The sequence below is a fragment of the Diceros bicornis genome, chromosome 21, assembly GCF_020826845.1.
Source record: "Diceros bicornis minor isolate mBicDic1 chromosome 21, mDicBic1.mat.cur, whole genome shotgun sequence".
NCBI classification, from domain to species: domain Eukaryota; kingdom Metazoa; phylum Chordata; class Mammalia; order Perissodactyla; family Rhinocerotidae; genus Diceros; species Diceros bicornis.
Genome location: NC_080760.1, coordinates 24,069,451 through 24,089,207, shown reverse-complemented (window position 1 = coordinate 24,089,207; position 19,757 = coordinate 24,069,451). Strand labels below are relative to the sequence as shown.

Below are 19,757 nucleotides of genomic sequence, written 5' to 3'. Positions count from 1 at the left end.
TTAAGCCTGAAGGAAGTAATTTAACCCAAAGACACGAAAATGACTTGACAAGGTCATACAGAAAATTGGCGTGGGAATCAGAACTAGAAATCTAATCTCTTGATTATCATCTCTAGATAAGAACACTAAAATATCTGGAAAAAAAACCTTGCACATCCCATATTGGGGTGGTGGGGGTGGTGGATAGCAAATAAAACATGATCCCTTTGATGTAACTTTGGTAAACCCATTAAGCCACAGTCTCTACTATTAAGCCTTTTGGATATGACCAGATCTCTCCAAAATGAAATAACATGCAAGACCAAAGTATCCATCTTCTTCCTACATAGATTTATCTCTCCGACGCATCATCCTCTACCATATAGGATACGTTGAGAAACTTTTTGTCTAAAATAGACATAAGACACTGAAAATTGTTATTGTTAGTTAAAAAGCAAGGCCAAAGACATGATGGACAAATATTGGTACATAAAAGTTGGTAATTCAACTCATTTAGATTGATAACCTACAACACTCCAATTAAATGTTAAAGTTCAAAATTACAGAATATTATTCTATCTGGGAAAAAGGGAGATGATGCCTGAAGACCCTATTTATAGCCTTGACTCTCTCACACACGGGTTCTGGATGTGAGATCTCTCCATTTCTCCAGCCTCTCCAAGTGAATTACGTAATGTGCAAGGCCAAAACAGACCTACAATGTAATCTGTCCTCCCTCAGAGTGTAAAAACTTCCTATTTTTTTAGTGGCTTTGTTAGTTACAGGCTGACATCAACCACTGTCTTAACAACCTGACAGAACAGGGTCAGAGACTTGAGAGCCTGGAGGGAAAATGAAAAGAGCAAAAACAAAAAACAGTGCTGGCTTGAGAATGGCAAAAATGAAAATAGTAGCATATAAGCTTAAAAACTGAAAAATTATATAGTATATATAATTTACTCCCTTTTGGCTACGATATATAGTCCTCAAGCTTGCTCTCTTATTTAACTTTGCTAAAGGTTTTCAGTATTTTTCCATCTCTATGTTCAGACCATATAAGAAAATGTCCATACAAACCATCAGAAAAATATGCACATTATACACACAAGGGGGCACTTGACCACAGACCCACATATTCACAGTGCCGTTTAGGTGGATTTCATCTATTTACACGCATAAAACGTCTGGTGCTCACCAATGGTGTAGAACCTCTTCAGTTCACTCCTCCGGGAAGGATGCTTCTGGGTATTAGTTGCGTTGTTCTGTTCTTCTTCAATGATGGGCGTCTTGGGTGCAGGGGGCTTACTGGCTTGTGGTATTTGCTTTCCTGCACCAGCCAAAGGGTTGAACCCTGGAGCAGTAATATCCACTGACTGGGACTTTTTCTTCAACCTACAGGGAAATAATACCACATGCTGTGATTACCAACTCGAGAGAGACACTTGTTTCACGTTTATCTCCATCATGATAATTTTTCAACAACTGAGTTATATTTGCTCCTGAAATAGAACAAGGTTTATTCAGAAATTGTAGACCTTCCCTACAGCATTTTAAATTCTTCAAATATTTTTGAACCTAGATGGAAAAAAAATCTGCCTGATCATTTTGAAAGGTTTCATTAAAATACATTAAAATGCAAGGTGATACAAAACTTTTAATTTTTCTAATAGCAAGCTAAAATGTGGCGTCAGACAAAGATAATGCATATGGCTATTGCTTTGAGTTCTGAAAGGAGTATTTTTAATGCTATAGTAAAACACTAGTTAGAAGTAAATAATTGCAACCCAGAAAAAGATAATGAAATGATTATTTGGGTAACTAGAGGCTGCCAGTGCTTTTTTGTTTAATCCATAACAGCATCTTAGCTGTGAAAATTATAGAGTTTACATTATTTCTCCAGACACTCTCAATGACAATACATGTATTGTTCACAGCCACATTGTAAAGAGAGGACATCAGGCCTAACATGGAAAGCAAAAAGCTACCCATAAAGCATTTTCCCCACTCACCCATAAGAATGTTTTTTTCGTATGAAAATCATTGGTAAATGATATGAGTTAAATTCAAATACTTCAAGCTACACAACTTGATATTTGTAACTTAATTGAACTCTAAGCCCAGCTTACCCTTGACCCTCGGGACTTCTGGAGGCTAACGTTGTGTCATTTTTCGAGTCTTAACTCCTTGCAGAAAATAAGTTGGCAGTTTTCTTTATCAGTTATGGTAATCACACCTGAACATTTGCAGTTTCCTAAAAGATTCATATATCTTCACACCTCCAGGCTTTATTTAGGCTTTTCCAGTACATGAGCTTCCATTTTCTGCCCTCCTGTCAGATCCTGCTCATGTTTCTAGACTCATCTTAAATCTGGCCTCCTCTGGGAAGCTTCCTATGACGTGGACTTTGGTAGCTTCACACTATTCCATAGAGGAGGTTATTCATAATTAACTCTCAATAAGCTTCTATTAAATCAAATTTATCGGAGCAGAAGCTTTGGTAAAGGAATAGAATGTATCAGTTAATAAAAGATTCATTAATGAAAGCAGTGTTTACTAAACTTTAGTAATTTCATTATCACCTATATGATTTCTCCCATATCCCTGTATCACCTATATTACCCACCTAATATTCACGAAAACTGATTTGCTTTATCCAAATTGCCAACAAATACATTAAAAAGTGCTCAACAGGGTTAGTCATGAGAAATGCAAATTAAGACCACATTGCACTCATAAACACGTATCAGAATGGCTAAAGTGTAAAAGACATGATATTAAGCGTGGTGATGAGGAGCAATTGGAATTCTCTGACACTGCTGGTGGTAGGGTAAACTGGGAGGACCACTTTGGACAAATATCTGGCAATATCTGCTTAGCTGAAGGCATGCGTCTTTGGCTCACCGATTCTATTCCCAGGATATATTGTACACAAATATAGATATGTTTATCCAAAGACATGGTCAAGAATGTTCATAGAAGCACTATTTGTAATGCACAAATATGAAAAACCACTCAAACATTTACCAACAGCAGAAATGGGTAAATGAATTATGTAATACTTACAAAATGGTATTTTATACGGCAATGGAAATGAATGCACTGCAACAATATGGATATTTTCAGAAAAATAATGCTGAGCAAAAGGAGCCAGATACAAAAGAGTGCACACTGTATGATTCCATTTATACAAAGTTCAAATAGAAGCAAAACTATGATATTAAAAATGTGGGTAGTTAAATTGTTGGGGAGTTATTACGTTGATGGAGACATGAAGGGGTTGCTGGGATTCTAGTAAAGTCTTGTTTCCTGATCTGGGTTCTGGGTACTAGGATGCATTTACTTTGTGGAAATCTAATGATCTATGATTTTTGCAGTTTTTCTGTGTACATGTGATACTTCAATAAAAAAGTTTCCATAAGAAATTGACTTTTTCACTTATTCATTTATAATGAAAATTATATGTAGTTCCTGAATGGCTACTTGCAACAAAAAGGCAACAGAAAAAGAAATAGAATGATATTATTGGCATCTAGCCTCCCAAAGATGACCAGAGGAGAGTGAATCTAAAGAAGGATCCTTTCTTTCTTTAAAAGAATTTTAAAAGAATCACTCTGGCTGCTTTGTTGAAATTCGGTTAAAGGCTATATCTCAAAGTTAAGCCAGCTGCATGCAGTGTCCTTCCAGGAGAAACCACCAAAAATCACCTAGTGATCACATACTTGAGGAAAAGTGGATTTACTTTGCACTGGGTTATCTACTTTTTACTAATGCCTTGGTCTTCCCAATAATACCATTCTTGTCTTAGTCTGGAGTTTGTAGATTGGAGCCAAATGTTATGGCAGTACTTTAGGCAACTAAGAAGGCATTAGGATTAATAACAAGAGTAAGTTAAGAAATAAGTTGCAGGGCAACAAAGTTAATTTCTCCCAACATGGCTTTCCAGAAAAGCATACTTAGACACTCACAGACTTAGACTACACTAAAAATATTATATTGAACCCTATCAACTCTATGAAATCACCAATATTTGACCATTTTTCACCTACAAAAATGTCAATTTTCTATAGTTCACTCTATAAACTTTATTTCAAAATTAAATTTGAATTTCAATATATAGCAAGTTTTTTGGGTGGAGGGGAGTTCAAGGGAGACGAGATTTAAAGGAAAGGTGCTGAATTTTACACAAAGAAAGCCAACTGCTCTCTAGTTCTCAGCAAAGATTATTTTCAAAATGTAAATGTGACAAGTTTTATCTCAAATTCATATAGCAGATTATTTTATCACCAGGAATTATTTACATTTTATGTTGGGCTCTTTTAGAATTGATCAGTTACTAAATTAAAGTCTCCTATTGGAGGATATTAGCAATGATGGCTTATATTTGATACAGTAGTAGATACTAGAATTGATGAAGTTCTACCTGACTTCAAAATGTCTAAGTGTCCCACAAGTCCTTTTTGTAGCCTCTTTGCAATGAGCAAAGGACATAGCTCTGGGCTCCAAAGGCCAAAGGCCAGCAGAAAATAGTCCTATGGTATTTTCCCCATTCTTTCTGCCCTTCTCACCAAACACTCTTCCCAATCAAGACTTGAAGGATGTCGTGTTTTCATCGTTGTTGCTGGAGTCTGGAACATTGCTAGTAGGTTTGCTGGCTTGCTTAAGAAAAGACTTCCATTTGTACATTCTTAGAAAGCAGAACTGTGTGGGTAACTGAATTACTCCCTTAAAGATTCTAAAAATGACTACTGTGGTTGAAAAGGAAACCTGCTAAATGCTACCTTCAGTTTCCAAATTTCAGGAAAGGGGAAGTCTTTCTAAATTTTTAACAATGTTCTTAATTAAAAGTGTTAAACAAATGTAAATAGCATAATGGAATATGTAGGTGTACATGAGATAAAATACCCATTGACAGTAAATGAAACATGACAGAGACAAAAATAATCTCTTAATAGGCACCAGAAGAATCTTTGTTTAATGTGCTTTAAATTTCCAAAGGAAAGTGAGTGTCGACGTCTTCGATGGAGAAAAAGAAATGAAGAAAAGGAGCCATCCCTCTTGGCATGGCTCTGATAGGCAGACTGTCTGGTGTTTCATAATCTTTGCCTTTTCTTCTTCCTCTATTTTTGAGGAGAAAAGAATTATTCCCACTCTTCCCCACATGTATTCCAGTATCTTCTTTCAGTGTGGTAAGAAAGTTAGAGTTTTCTGAGACTCAGTTTCCTCATCTATAAAATGAAGATAAAACATACTAAGAAAGGTTCTGAGGATTAAGTAGACATCTTGTGAGAAAGTGCCTAGCATAGTACCTACACAGGATGCTCTCAATAAACGCAAGTTCCAATCTCTTTATAAGAGGATGCAAAGGATGACATAATTTTGTTCTTCAAACTTCCAAGGGATGTTGAAGAAATTATATCACCTTCTCAGGATCCTTCCCTGCTGCACTACTTTTGAGAAACATTGAACCTATAGGGACTGCACTGCATTTTTTAGGGGGTTTCATCTATTCTGGAGTGTGGATTTGGAGGAAAGAGTGGAAGATAACAAGAGGACAAGCTAAATGAGAGTCCTTTGTGTGGTGTGCAATGTGATATTTCTCTTGTGAGGGTCCTCAAATCTTTTGGAAAACAACTGAATCCGTTGGATAACTGGGTGGGGTTGATTTAAAACAGCAAACTCATAAGCAGAGGTGGAGACCAGGGAACCATGAGGAAGTAAGGACAAGAACTGGAAAGGAAGGCTTTTGACTTTCCTACTCTCTTAAAATAGGGTTCATGCCAATTTCAACTAGTTCTCCAAGAAGCAGAAGAAGCCCTGTAAGCCAGTGATGAAACGTGAAGTCACTGGAACCAGAGAACAAAAGAAGTGGCAGGAAACTTCTAATACCTAACCAATTTAAACAGAATTATTCTCATAGTAATTAGCTAAATTTTATTCTTGCATAACTCATTTCTACTTAACAGAAACATAAGAAATCTTCCACTCATTTTCTGAATCATGGTTTCAGTAGAATACATGCATCTTTTGGCTTAAATGAGGTAATGGACATCCCAAAGCCCAGGGCTTGAGCCAACAGTGACTGAATGTGGCTTTACGTTGCCCACCACAGAGGACTTCTCCCAAAGATACGGGTCAATTCTCCATTTCAATAGCTTTCACCATGGAGAATTTTCTAAGCTTCTTCACTTTTAGCCCTTCAGTACTATTATTTATTACTTATCATACTCTTTTGGTCTTACCTTCTCTCTCCCTCTCACATTGTAGGGTTTTCATCTTCCAACTATCTCCACTCTTCTATCACCTTCCATTCAAGTCATAACCAAGCAATGCTTTTCATCTTTCTTTGTCTATCATGCTCTGCATCTTTTAAAAGTTTTGTTATTTTATCTAAATACTGCATGATAGAATTCTACCTTACCTTAAGCCTAAACTAAAGGCTGATATGACTTAAATGCATAAGAAAAAAGTGTTTTCATTTAGTTTCAGTTCTTAACTGAAACTCTTCCATCAAGTGGACTTCAAATTGTATCTGCATTATAACTAATTGGATATGTTCCTGAGTTCTGTAGCTATCTGGACAAAATGAACCTTCTACTATCCACTTAGTATAGTCTTAGGATGCCCTGGGCAATAGTAGCAACAGTTGAGAAAATCTACTATAGTATAATGGGAATATTTCCTAGGTCCCTAGAATTTAAGGTGGTATAACATTAGTATGTAAAAGCCACATTTTGTACATTTGTACCTCAATAATAATGGCAGAGTGGTTAAGACTATGGACATGGGGGCCAGATTCCAGGGAATTGTATCCCTAATCTGGCACTTACTAGCTCTGTAACCTTGGGCAATTTTCTTAACCTCTCCTTGCCTCAGATTTCCCCATATTATGTAAAATTAAAGTATTAATAATACCTATGTGATAAAATTAACATGAGGATTAAATTAATATTTCTAAAAGCACTTAGAATACTTGGCACACAATAAGTATTATATCAGTTTTTGCTTTAAACAAAAACACAGCAAATATAAACAGTCATTGAGGATTTATAATGTACGGGGTACAGGCCACATATTCTAGACACATTATTTCATTTATTGATCACAACACACATATGAGGTAGGTATCATATTCCCTATTTGTGGATGGGTCAACTGAGGTTTAGAGAAAGTGATAGTGCTAAAAATTAGGGAAGCTAGAATCCAACCAGGACATTTTGACCAAAAGGCCACACTCTGGAATTAAGAGATCAAGATAAATTTCAGCTCTGACACTTAACAGCGATGTGACTTTGGGCAAGGACTTGGACTTTCTAGGCCTCTATTTTCTTACCCATCATGGTGGTATTCATGCTATCTGCCTACTTAACCCAAGAGACTTATTGTGAGCATAAAATGTGTTAATTTATGTGAAAGCATTTTGCAAAATTCCACAGAAATCTACAGTACCAATAGTAGCTATAGAAATTCACCCTTAGCCCCATTCATTTGTTGTATACTTACACAAATGTCCACACATATATACACGGATGCATGTGAATAGCTGTGCCGCAAAGACCCAACACTTGTAGTCTTTTCCAGCAATCTCCAGTAAGAAGACCATCTGTGGTTTGCACAACTCATTAATGTTAGCAAAGCTGTCTCCTGGCTTCCTAAAAGAGCTAGTGTAAGGATATTTTTTAAGTAGTAAAGCTGCTGAGAATGCAGATTTTTCCAAGTTGGATACTGTGGCTGCTGCAAAAACCTCAAGTCACTCAAAAAGAACTTTTGAGAGCAAATGCCTAAAAAATTTTTACATTGCAAAATTACGGTCTTTTGTTACCCCTCCAGTACAGTCTGACTAAAAATCAGCAGCTAAAAACAAAATCAGCAAAATCACAAAATCAGCAAAAAACAAGCATAGTCAGAAGTCTAACCAGAAGAAATGACAGATTAGAAACCTGGGCATTAAAAAAAGAAAACAATCCACTGGGATATAGAAGTTGCCAGTCACAGCCTGCTCTATAATTGCTGTGGCCATACTATTCTTTGTACCCCCGAACACAAAGATTGAGGCAGAAAATCTCATTAATGTAGAATCAGGAATTATACAACCTTCTTTTACAATTCCAAACCAGTGCAAAATGTTTTAACAGAAGTATCCTTTGGGAGTGCAAATTGATATTGAAATAGTTAATGGAACTCCAAAATTAGATACCTTATTATAATAAGACACGTTTCTAGCCCTATATTCATCTTAAGAAATTTATGCTTTCCTACCTTGGAAATTCAGAGAATAGAGAATTCAAGAATTAAGCCACAGGTGCAATGACATGTAGGAATGGTTTGCCAGAAATTTTCTTGTTAAATGCAATTGAATTCAGCTCTGAGAAGGGCAAGGCAAGTGTACATAATATGAATCATATAGAAGCATAAACGAATTCACTGCTACTGTACCTAATTTTATGCTAAAAATAGTAGAAATTAAATGCCCAACCAAACCGCCTCTCCAGAGTTTAATAAACCCTAACATAAAAGGTGAGTATTTCTTACTGTCCTTTCATGAAAAAGACATCCAAGTTCTCGAAGTTTGCCAGCTAGTTTATTTACATCCTTATGCTTATACCAGCCCAGAGAAAAGAGATAGGAAAGAAGCATTTTCTATTAGGAGTCCTCACCACCAGATCAACTTAATTCCTACATTCACAGAAATTCTAGTGTGTTCACCAGTTTATTCCTAGGACTTAGCATAGTTCTTGGCACTTATTAAATGAATTGTTGAATGAATGAATGGTTTCATCATGGGACAAAAAAACAAGAAATAATATAAAAGTGCCAGTAAGTTTACATATAAAATCCAGGAAAACAAATTAAAAGAGTAAGACTTTGTACAGTTTGGTAGTAGATACAATGATCAATTTAATACATTCATATAACATAACCTTCTTACCACCCTATGATGGGAATGTGTTTTTGAGTTTGGACAGAAAAAGGACATTGTTTCATCTCCATTATCAGTACTATGATCAATCTGAACAGTATTTCAATTCTTTATTCACTAAATCCAGTTTTGTCATTTCTGAAGAGACTCTCCGTAGCTTTGATAAATTGATATCCATATACAAAAATTTTCAGTGGTGGCATGGAGAGTGAAAAGAGAAAGCACTCTGGAATCAAAGATCTGGGCTCAAGTTTAGGATCTACTGATTTTAAGCAACATAAAGATAAAACATTTTAATTTTATTGATTAGAAATATCTACTTTATGTTTTTGGAGCACTCATTAAGAATTTGCACATTATCTTTCTACTATGAAGTTTCAAAGCACTAAGTTAATAGTAGTAACATTTTTATGTTTTCCTTTCCATGTGCTTTCCAATTATGCCACTATATTGCAAGCATTCACTCTGAAATTACACAAATTTCCAATTTATTTCAGTTTTTGCCTTAGAACTTCAAAGTCTTTCAACTGGAAAATCCTGAAAGTAGAAACACATTATGCAAATCCAAAGATTAGGGCTTGAAGGATTTGGAAGTCAAATTCTTGTAAACGTTAAACAGTCTTCTGTAATAACTCACAGAGATGAAATTTAATTTTATTACCTTTGATGAAATGATTTGTAACATGCTATTGCCACATCAATTGAATTCTGTTTATCCATTTTAGGAAGAAAGAATCAGCATAAATAAGACTATTTTAAGACTTTAGGCTTCTATCCAACATTGCTGATTAAAGCAATCTATTTTTAACAGGGCCTATTACAAACTATCTGTGTAAAGCATATGGATTAGCTGATTAAAATGTAGTTTTGCTTGTTCACAACCTAAGGCAACTCCAAACTTAATCAAGATAGCTTCTGCGGGTACTAATAATCTGGGCCAAAGCCCAACGGTTTATAGCTAAAATGTTAATGTAGCACAACAATCTCCCATCTTAATTTCCCCAAATGAAGCCATTAGAAACAGGAAAAGAAGATATAGAAAAATATAGATCTCTCATTTACGTATTAATTCAGGAACTTGATGGAAAACATCTCTCTGGTTAATCCATTGCTTCTTAACCTCTTTAAATTAAATCATCCTATTGAATATAAAAAATGCTTAAGTCATCCTAAATGTTTTCAAATGAAAATAATTCTTTGTGTTTTTAAATGTAAGATTGAATGATTGATTGTATTATTGATTAAATGATTTTTTTTGAAAACTGCCCTATTTAGAATCTGATCAGCTACCCATGATAGGGCAGGCCATGTCCTCTTTCCCACTTTGGAAATCACTGGGGAATGTGTTCAAGTTTTATTCTATTCAGATGACAGTGGTTTAACACATGAAGGCTATGTAATGCCCCCAGTACAACAAAATTTGATTTTAGGCTTTCTTCAGATAAACATATTATACAACATTTAAAATTACATTAAAGAAATCACTGTCTTCTTTCCAATGGCAACTCTATAAATCTACACTTATCTTTCACCATTATTTTAAATGGGTGTTTTTCCTACTACAGAAGAGAATGTAGTCCTTCTCTTGTTAAAGCCAATCTTTCCACTTGCTCTCTGAATACAACTGCATCCTCTCTCTATACTTGAGATTTTAATGTGCTAACCACTCTCTTCCCTCTCTAAGTCCTAAACTAGTTAAGGAATAGGTACAGAAGTCAGGGACCCCATCGCAAGCTGGCAGCTTGGAGAAGCAGTGTCCTGGTGAGGCTGCCCCATGGGCAGCAGGAGTAGAGAGAACACAGGAATGCTGTGGGCATCAGATCCCAAAGAGAGAAAGCAGAGGAGGCTGGGCCATACATCCACAGTACTTTTCAGTCTGAGAAGTCACTCTTCTTCGTTGGGGAGGCACAGGCATAGAGAGCCAAAGCTCTCTTCTAAATACTTCAGAAAACAAGGAAATTCTATTTTACAAACAAAGGAAGGGCTGCAGGAAAGGGAGAAAATGTTCACTTTCTTAAGGCTTTACTCCCAGGTTATCTGTTTCCCATCCTGGTCATTAATCTCTCCCTCTTTGCTAAACCATTCCCACCAGCATTCAACCAGATGCTAATATCTCCCATCCCTTCAAGCCCTTTGCTCTCTAAGGCTACCATTCCATTTCTTGATTTCTCTTCTCTCCTTCACAGCACACAGCTTCACTTCCCAGTCACTGGGTAACGCTCTCCACGGCAGCTTTGCACCCACCACTTTCACAAAACAACTCATTTAGGCATCCAATCACTTCATGTGGTCAAATTCAAAAGTGACTTTCAGATTTTCGTTTCTCTGAACCTTTTAGTTGTAGGATGTATTTGTGGAGGGGATAGCACAGAGGTCAAGGCCAGGGACTCCGGAGTTAGAATGCTTGGGTCCCACACTTGGCTTCTTATTATGGGATCTTGGGCAAATTACTTAATCTCTCTACAGTTTTATCATTTGTAAAATGGGTTTAACAAGAGTACTTACCTCAAAGGGTTATTAAAAGGATAATATATCATCATCCGTATAAATATTGAGCATGAAGCATACTGCTTCATAAGAGTACTCAACTCTTTTTCACAATCCCTCTATCTTGAAACATTCTAGCTTAGATTCCCTGATACACAATTCTTTTAATATTCCTTTTTCCACTATTCCTTCAAGAGTCCTTTCTTTCCTATTCAATCCTAAATTTTGGAATATCCAGGGGCCTAATGGAGTTGGGCCTCCCTCTGCTCTCTTTTCACTACCTTCCTAGATGTTCTCATCCATTCCCTTGGGATGAAATATTTAGATGCTGAAAACTCCCATTACCTCCAGCCCAAACTTCCCCCAGAACTACAAACTTAAATCTACAACTAGCAATTTGGCATTATCCATTACCTGTGGCACATCCTAAATTTAATATGTCCCTAAACAAATTCTCAATTCCTACACTCACCCCTAACCTTCCTTCCTGTCTTCTCTATCTCTATAAATGACACCACCAACCACACAGTTACACAAGCCAGAAACTTGAAAGTTATATTTGATCCCTTCCTTTGCAACCCTCTCCACTTCTAATTAATCAAAAAATTCTATTCTGTCTTCAAATTATATCTTAAATTTCTCTACTTCTCTCCATCTCCACTACTACCTCCCTAGTCATCACCCCTCTGGATTATTGCCAAAGCCTCCATATTGGCCTGCCCAGTTAGACTTTTCTCTCCTGCTACCTATTCTTCTTACAGCAGCTGTAACAAGCATTTTTAAGCATAAAGGAGATAGGTCGTTCTCCCACTTCAAAGAATTAAATGGCTTCCTACTGTGGTCAAATGAATTTCTAAACTTCTTTCCATGGTCCACAAGGTCTTGCACGTCTCCATGTCTTACTTCATTTTGGGCTACTCTTCATCTTATGCTACTCCTCATCTTGTGCTGCTCCTTATCTTGGGCTACTCTTCATCTTGTGCTACTCCTCATCTTGTGCTACTCCTCATCTTGTGCTACTCCTCATCTTGGGCTACTCCTCATCTTGTGCTACTCCTCATCTTGAGCTACTCTTTATCTTAGGCTACTCTTCTTCTTGCTCATGCTCTAGTCACCTTGGTATCCTTCAAGGTTCTCAAACATGTCAAGCTCTTTCCATCCTCAGGTGTTTTGCACATGCTATTCTCTCTGACTGGAAAGCTCTTTGAGTTGTTGGCTGCTTCTCATTTTTTAAGTCTTCTCAGAGAAACCACCCCCCGTAATTCTAAGTAGGTTCTCTCTCATCTCCTGCCCGCCATCCCCACTCAACCCCAGGTTTTTCTTTAGCATGCTGCTTATCTGCTTCTCATGGCATCTATCACGAAGTCCAATGGTACATCTGTCCATGTCCACTTTTCTCTGTTCCATCTCGCTCACTTCACTATTCACTCTGGTGGGGCTGGAAGCACACTTCCTTCACGGACCTAACACAATGGCTGGCACATTATGCACAGACCAAAAATATTCACTACATGAATGAATCAGTGAATCGATGAATAAATTATCCCTCCACATAGACTCCACACATGTCTTTATTCAGAAGACTTACAGGGCACGAGGTTTGTTTATTTTCTCCATCTTCTTTAATTCTTAGTTTAGCTCAGTCACAATGTCCCAAATCTTTCTCAAGAAATTACTGTCATATCCCTTTGGTGAGAAAACCATAATATTCATAACAGTTACATGAAAAAAGAGCTGTCTCCTGATCTATGAGCTGAATTAATTTAGAAGGCTAAAACTTATGGCTGAATACATGGTCTAAGAAATAGGCCTGGGCTAGAAGATCCTTTTGAACATGTGTTGATATACTGGTATTGTGCTAATGGGCATTTCACTCTTGCATTTTCCAGGCCTCGTACTTCTACAGGTGGAAAATTACATTAGGAGAAACACCAAATGGAGACTGAATGTGGAGAAGTAAAATATTACACATCAACAAAGCCAGGAAAAAAAAGGCAGTGGAAAAAAAATATATCTGTATACATGCTCATTTCTCATCTCATTGAGGACTGATAGAAATTCTTACATAACTCTTTTTATTTAAAACAGTATATTCAGTCAATCATCATTAAAGAATACGAAATAAAATCTGATGATGGAAAAAAGTAGCAAACCATATTTAATTGTAGATTGGAGGACTTTTAAATCTGTAAGGAATCTGAGTTCAACCACTTAATTTTACAGTGGCAGTAATGAAACTAAAATTTCTTGAACTCATGCTCGTGTTAAGTAAATGACACATGGTTGTCTTTAATCTGGACTCCATAAGCTACCTGAGGTCAGGGACTATCTTATTCATATTGAACCACTAGTGCCCTGTATCCTGCCAGGCGCATAGTAACCACCATTAAAGGCTTGGCCTCACCCAAGGATAAATGGAATAACCTGGTACACACAAACACCACAGGAAGAACTGCCTTGAAGCCTTCGTATGAATACCTTGTTGCTTTATATCACAAACCTGATTAATGACAGTACAGTACTATTCTGGGGTCCTTGTCAGACCAGTGTTCCAGACTACATTCTGTCATTACTAGGAATAAAATTTGACCTAAGACATTTCCCCTGAACCTCATCATTCTAAGCTGTACAATGCTGATAATCAACCCTGCAATACTTGCCTAACAAGGTTACACATCTTTGTGTTCACCAAATATCTGGTGATTCCCTTCTATGTTCAACGCACTGTACTAGACCCCAGGGCCCTTACTTGCTAGCATCAGCACTCTGCATTTTGTTAGGTACTTAAAACCGACCCTTTCTCTTATCAGGTGGGATATTTTGTGGGTTCTTTGTAGTGCACTGCCCACTGGAGATCTGTCATCTGCAGTTTCCTCTTTTTGGGTGAATGGCACACTTCCCACCAGTCACTAACCTCTCCTTCCCCATCCCCCGTGTACACCATCATGTTCTTTCTGCTGGGGTTACCTCACCTCCCCAGCAGCCCTCTTGAACAAGATCTAAGACTCCTTCAGGCCAGGTCTCTTTGGTATGGCCACATCTTGCCAACCAGAAGCAAGAATCCTTTTCCTTGCGGGTTTCAGCATACCCCCAATGTAGCAGCTCTTTGCATTTCCTTGTCAGATTCTCCAGGAAGCTATGGTCCCTACTCTTTTTGATTTCTCAGGGTTGAGTCAAAGCCTAACCCACTGTTTTCCCCAAGCTCTCTGGGTTTCCCCAGTGACGTCCCATACATACATTTGAGGTGAGGTAAAAGCATCCCTCACCCTTTTTTAGGGGGCTAGGATAGGACAGGATTCCCAGAACACCAGCAGCTCTCTCTGAAAATCCTGTTCTAATCTCCAAACTGTTACATTGGCCGGAGGTAGGCTGTCAGCTAAGGGTCACAAAATCAGTCCTGACCATCAGCTTTTCAAATCTTGACTTGGTGGTCTCACACCTCATTTTGAAAAGTGGGAGGAATGGGTGCCATCTCAGTTCCAAGTGAAAGGGAGAAAATGTCTTTTTTGAACTTCCTGTTACAGGTGTAATGCATCTTTATTAACCTTTCTTAAAGACCTCACTCTCCGGCTAAGGAAGGGTTGGAACTGCCAAAGAAGGTGGTGATAGAACGGAGACATCCTTCCATTTCAGGGACATTTCTAGTTAAAAATCATTTCCATATATTGTTTTCATTTTCTTTCTATATATTCATTGAAGGCTTAATGAGTTCAATGCACTATGCTAAATGCTGGGGATATAAAGATGAAAAGAAAATGGTTGTTCTCTTTCAGGACATAAAAGGGGATGGATTTATAAAACAAAATTACAGAAAATGCTATGTATTCTGATTAGAAGAGAGTAATCCCTCCCCAACTTTGAATTTGCCTACAAGAAGTTCTAATATTCATGTGGATTTATTTCTGATTACTTTTTACTCAATTGTAAGAAATTAGGTCCAAGTATTTGTGAACTGTGAGTCACTGCTATTGGGAATAAGTAGAATAAGCGAAAAGTAGTCGAGATTAGGAAAAAAATAAAAGTAAGCAGAAGGTAGGGACAGGATGGAAGATTTTTGGTTTGTTTTTGTCAAGAAGCATTGGGCTGAAATGAGGGGGTCAAGTTATATTTTACAGAAGTGCTTGAAAAACAAAGAAAAAGCTGCTACCTATTGCCAAAATGCTGCAAAATAAAAGATGTGTTAGACTAAAAATGGCAAGATGAATTTAATTTCAGAATAAAGAGGAGATCTTTGAGTGGAGCAAATTTAGCTTTACAAAAAACAGAGGGCATCATCACTCATGTTCTTATTTTGCCATGGACAGAGAAAATTAGGTAGGCATGGACTGCACACAGGCACTTGAGAACCACTGGACTAGATGATCTCAGATTCTACAAGCAATGAATTTGCTTTGCTGAGACTCCCTTTATTCAAATCTGCTCCACTGCTGCCTCTCCCTCTCTATGCCTTATAGCAGAGGGACAGGTTTTCATACAATTTTCCAAGCCCTGTATTCAGGACCAGCTATAAAATTTGTGGTGCCCAGTGCAAAATGAAAACGCAAGGCTCCTTGTTAAAAAATTATTAGGAATTCAAGATAGTGACAGCAAAGCATTAAACCAAGTGTATAGCCCTTTTAAGCAGAGGCCCTGTGCAGCCGCACAGGTTGTACACTCAGGAAGCTGGCCTTGCCTGTATTGTCTGACATGATCTTCCAAAGTGATTTCCCAAAGCACAGCTTTTTAAAAATGATACTTCAGCACCTAGGAATCTTGTACAAGGAAAGATTTCTAGAATGATAGTCCAGCTTCATGAAGTCTTTGTTATTGGTCAGTAAATCATATCTTGCAAGTCACAGCTCAACTCCAAAGTACTACAGAGGATGAATTTAAAAATTTGTCTTAACCACCTGGCAGTTGAATTTTCCTTAGTCAGTTTAAGTTAATCTTTGTGTTTGTAGGGTTATTACTGGAGCTTAAGAATAATATTCTACATGTATACAATTTTATCAAAACCACCTGGATGGTTCAAAATAATCCCTATGTGGAGAAAAGGATACTGAGAGCCCAAGCTCTGGGATGGGAAACAGCTGTGCAGGAAGTATGCTAGCCTTCCTTTTTTGTGTTGTAGTAGAAAGTGTTTAAACGTATAGGATTTTTATTCTGCAGAGGTAGGGGCATTTCAGAGCAAGCGTAATTGGAGAGTCCTGAGCAGAGTGTTCTGGCCATCATATGCTAGGCTGACCCGCCATCATTCTTTCTCTGATCGCCATTGAGGCCTCCTCCTATTGTGTCAACTCTTTCCTCTCATTCAATCCATTTTCCAAACAAAGAGCAAAGAGTTCTTTTAAAAACATAATTCTGATCAAGTCAGTCCCTTCAATGTCTTCTCCTCTTCACTGAGAATAGATTTCAAACCACTTACCATATCCTGCAGGATCCTACATAACCTGGCCCTGGTCTACTTCATCGGCCTCATCTCTATGCTCCTCTTCATTTTCTCTGTTCTGTCCACACTGTTTCTAGAAATTATAGGAGCCTCAAAGCTTTTGTACTAAAAGTTCCTTCTGCTTGAAATGCACCTACCCTAGAAATTCTCATGTCTGGTTCCTTGTCATCGAAGTCTCAACTCTAAAGGCCCTGTACAGAAAGACCTTCCTTGACCATCCAACCTAAAGTTGTCAGCTCTTCCCATCACCCTATTTTATTTGTATTTTCTTCAGACTATTTATCACTGATATATTTTCTTGTGAACTATCTGTGGTCCCTAATCCCTTCGTTAATGATGTGAGAGCTAGAAGGTTGCCTGCCTTGTCCACTAACAGATCACCAGTGCTTAGAACAGAATTTTAGATGGTACAGCAATTTTGCTACACATTCAAATAATTCATTCTGCATTAATAAGAAGAATGTGCTCTATACTTTCTATCACTTAAAAATGACAATTTACCTGCAGAGATTTTCAACTAGAAGGAAATGTTATATGCTTTCCATTATCTAAAAATGACTATTTCTCTACAGAAATTTTTAAATATGCAGGAAAAATACTGACATCTTAAATGTAGCATTTCATGTATAGTATCTGCTGTGTTTTTCCTTGATGACAGTACTGTAGTTTTTATCTCTTCGGTAATTTCTCACGAGCTACGTTAAGTAGTCTACACATGATGACAATACGCACCACAAAAATCCATAGAGCACTACAGCCAGCAGCTTGACATTAGCAGTCACTTATGATTCCTGGGTCATTGGATTTTGTAACAGTAAGCAAATGAAGCTCAGTGACTACATATTTAGCATTCATTTCTCAACATCACAGGCAACAAAAATATTGCTCTAGTATTCAGATAATGATTTGAAATTGCAGGTCACTGCTGAGACAGTGACAAAAAGGTCAGAGTTTTAGGGGAAGAATGATTATTTTTCTACCACATATTCCCCTATTTAACTTCAAGGGAATTGTTGGAGTCTAAACCCAAAATATTGCTTTATCTCACTACACACATCAACTAATTATATTTCTGTGTTTCCTTTCTACCCCAACATGAAATGTAGAATAAAATTCTACTTGCTATTCAAGAATCAAGGGGGCCGGCCTGGTGGCTTAGCGGTTGGGTGCTCGCGCTCTGCTACTGGCGGCCCGGGGTTCGGATCCCCGGCGTGCAGCGACGCGCCGCTTCTCCGGCCATGCTGGGGCCGCATCCCACATGCAGCAGCTAGAAGGATGTCCAACTGTGACATACAACTATCTACTGGGGCTTTGGGGAAAAAAGGAGGAGGATTGGCAATAGATGTTGGCTCAGAGCCAGTCTTCCTCAGCAAAAGGAGGAGGATTAGCATGGATGTTAGCTCAGGGCTGATCTTTCTCACAAAAAAAAAAAAAAAAAAAAAAGAATCAAGGAAAAAGAGGGAAAACTGTGAAACTCGTTCATAATTTTTATCGTGCACTCAGTTGAGTAACGGCAGTAGCAATTTTGGAGACAGTGATAGGCCCACTGAGTGTTTTCATCTTTCCTATGGAGTAGAAGCAAAGTACCATACAAGTTTTGGGGAAAAAAATCTCTAGACGTACAGAGCAGAATCTACTTTGTTATTCTACTGCTGACAACACATGCTACACAAACGTTTGGGCCACAGAAAGAGAAGAAATTAAAATGAATATATTTTACATTAAATATGCATACCTTTTTTTTTTCCTGATTTAAGATAACACTCACTGACTGGTCGTCAATAAAGACCATCAGAAATAGTCATATTCTTCATGAGAATAAATATTAGCTCAAAGTAAAAGTAGTAATTAACAAGTAATTATTCTTGTAATCACCTGCTGGGCAAAATTATAGTTGTTAAAGAAAACAGGACACTAAATACTTTTCAAATATCTGTCTATTCTTAATCCAAAGAAGTAAAACTTGCATCAGTTGGTTCCTTGCCATGCAAGATAATGAGGTGAACTAATGGCAGATGAAAAAGATCAACTCCAAGCATTTTTGAAAAAGTTTTCTAAGTGACAATACTACAATAAGTCCCAAAATGCATCATGTAATTTACACACACACACAGTTTAAAATATGAATAGAATAGAAAATAGAGAAGCAATCATGATTTAAAACAACAGCCTTGAATTAAAGTCTGCCTTAAACAAACTGTATTCTTATGGTCCTTGCTGTGATTTAAAGGATTGTGGATTTCATATAAAGATTTGTTTGATTGAAGGTAAAATATGTGGATTGCAAACTGTCTCATGAATCTTATTCATTAGCAAGCAAATTTTTACTATTTCTGCAGATAGCATATTCCCTCCATATTTTTTTTTTTATTATATCTGAATTACTCTCTTGATTGATTTGTTTATAAGACAGAGTGTACTGAGATACGTTTAAAGGAATACTCCATGTGTGGATTTATTATTTAAGTAGTAAACCTCAAAATCACATCTGAGAAAAACACATCTTAAGAAATTGTAAAACTTGATGGTCATATAATTGCACCATTTTCTAAAACATTAAATTTTAATCCAATTTTGCAAGATGGAATTCATACCAAATGATATGAGCCAATTTCCAGGAGTGTCTGTAAGAACTTTTGGTAGCTATTGCTTAAGGACAATTATCAGCAAATTTCTAGCAGGGAATGACAATGAGACACAAAAGTCATATATACAAAAGTCAGAGATGAGCCAGGACATTCGAACTCAGTTAAAAGTATATCAATCTTATAAAAGAGTTTTCCTGGGCAATACACATTCATAGTAAGAACAGCAAAAAAATAGGGCCACAAAGTACGCAGACATTAAAATGTGTATATTTCATAGTGAGAAGGGGAAACATTCCCTACCAACATTATGCCTGACTGCACACTCTGACATTCAATAAAGACATCAAAAAATAAAAAA

General features: G+C 37.2%; 1 protein-coding gene across 4 annotated transcripts in view; it reads right to left on the bottom strand.

The window, feature by feature from the left end:
• The window catches only part of OXR1 (oxidation resistance 1), a 437,591-nt gene that overhangs the window by 220,828 nt on the left and 197,006 nt on the right, over positions 1-19,757 (bottom strand). For all 4 annotated transcript variants that reach the window (XM_058564776.1, XM_058564781.1, XM_058564778.1 and 1 more), the window contains exon 3: positions 1,175-1,371. In XM_058564776.1, coding sequence (XP_058420759.1) covers positions 1,175-1,371 — 197 coding nt within the window. The remainder of the gene's footprint in view (positions 1-1,174; positions 1,372-19,757) is intronic.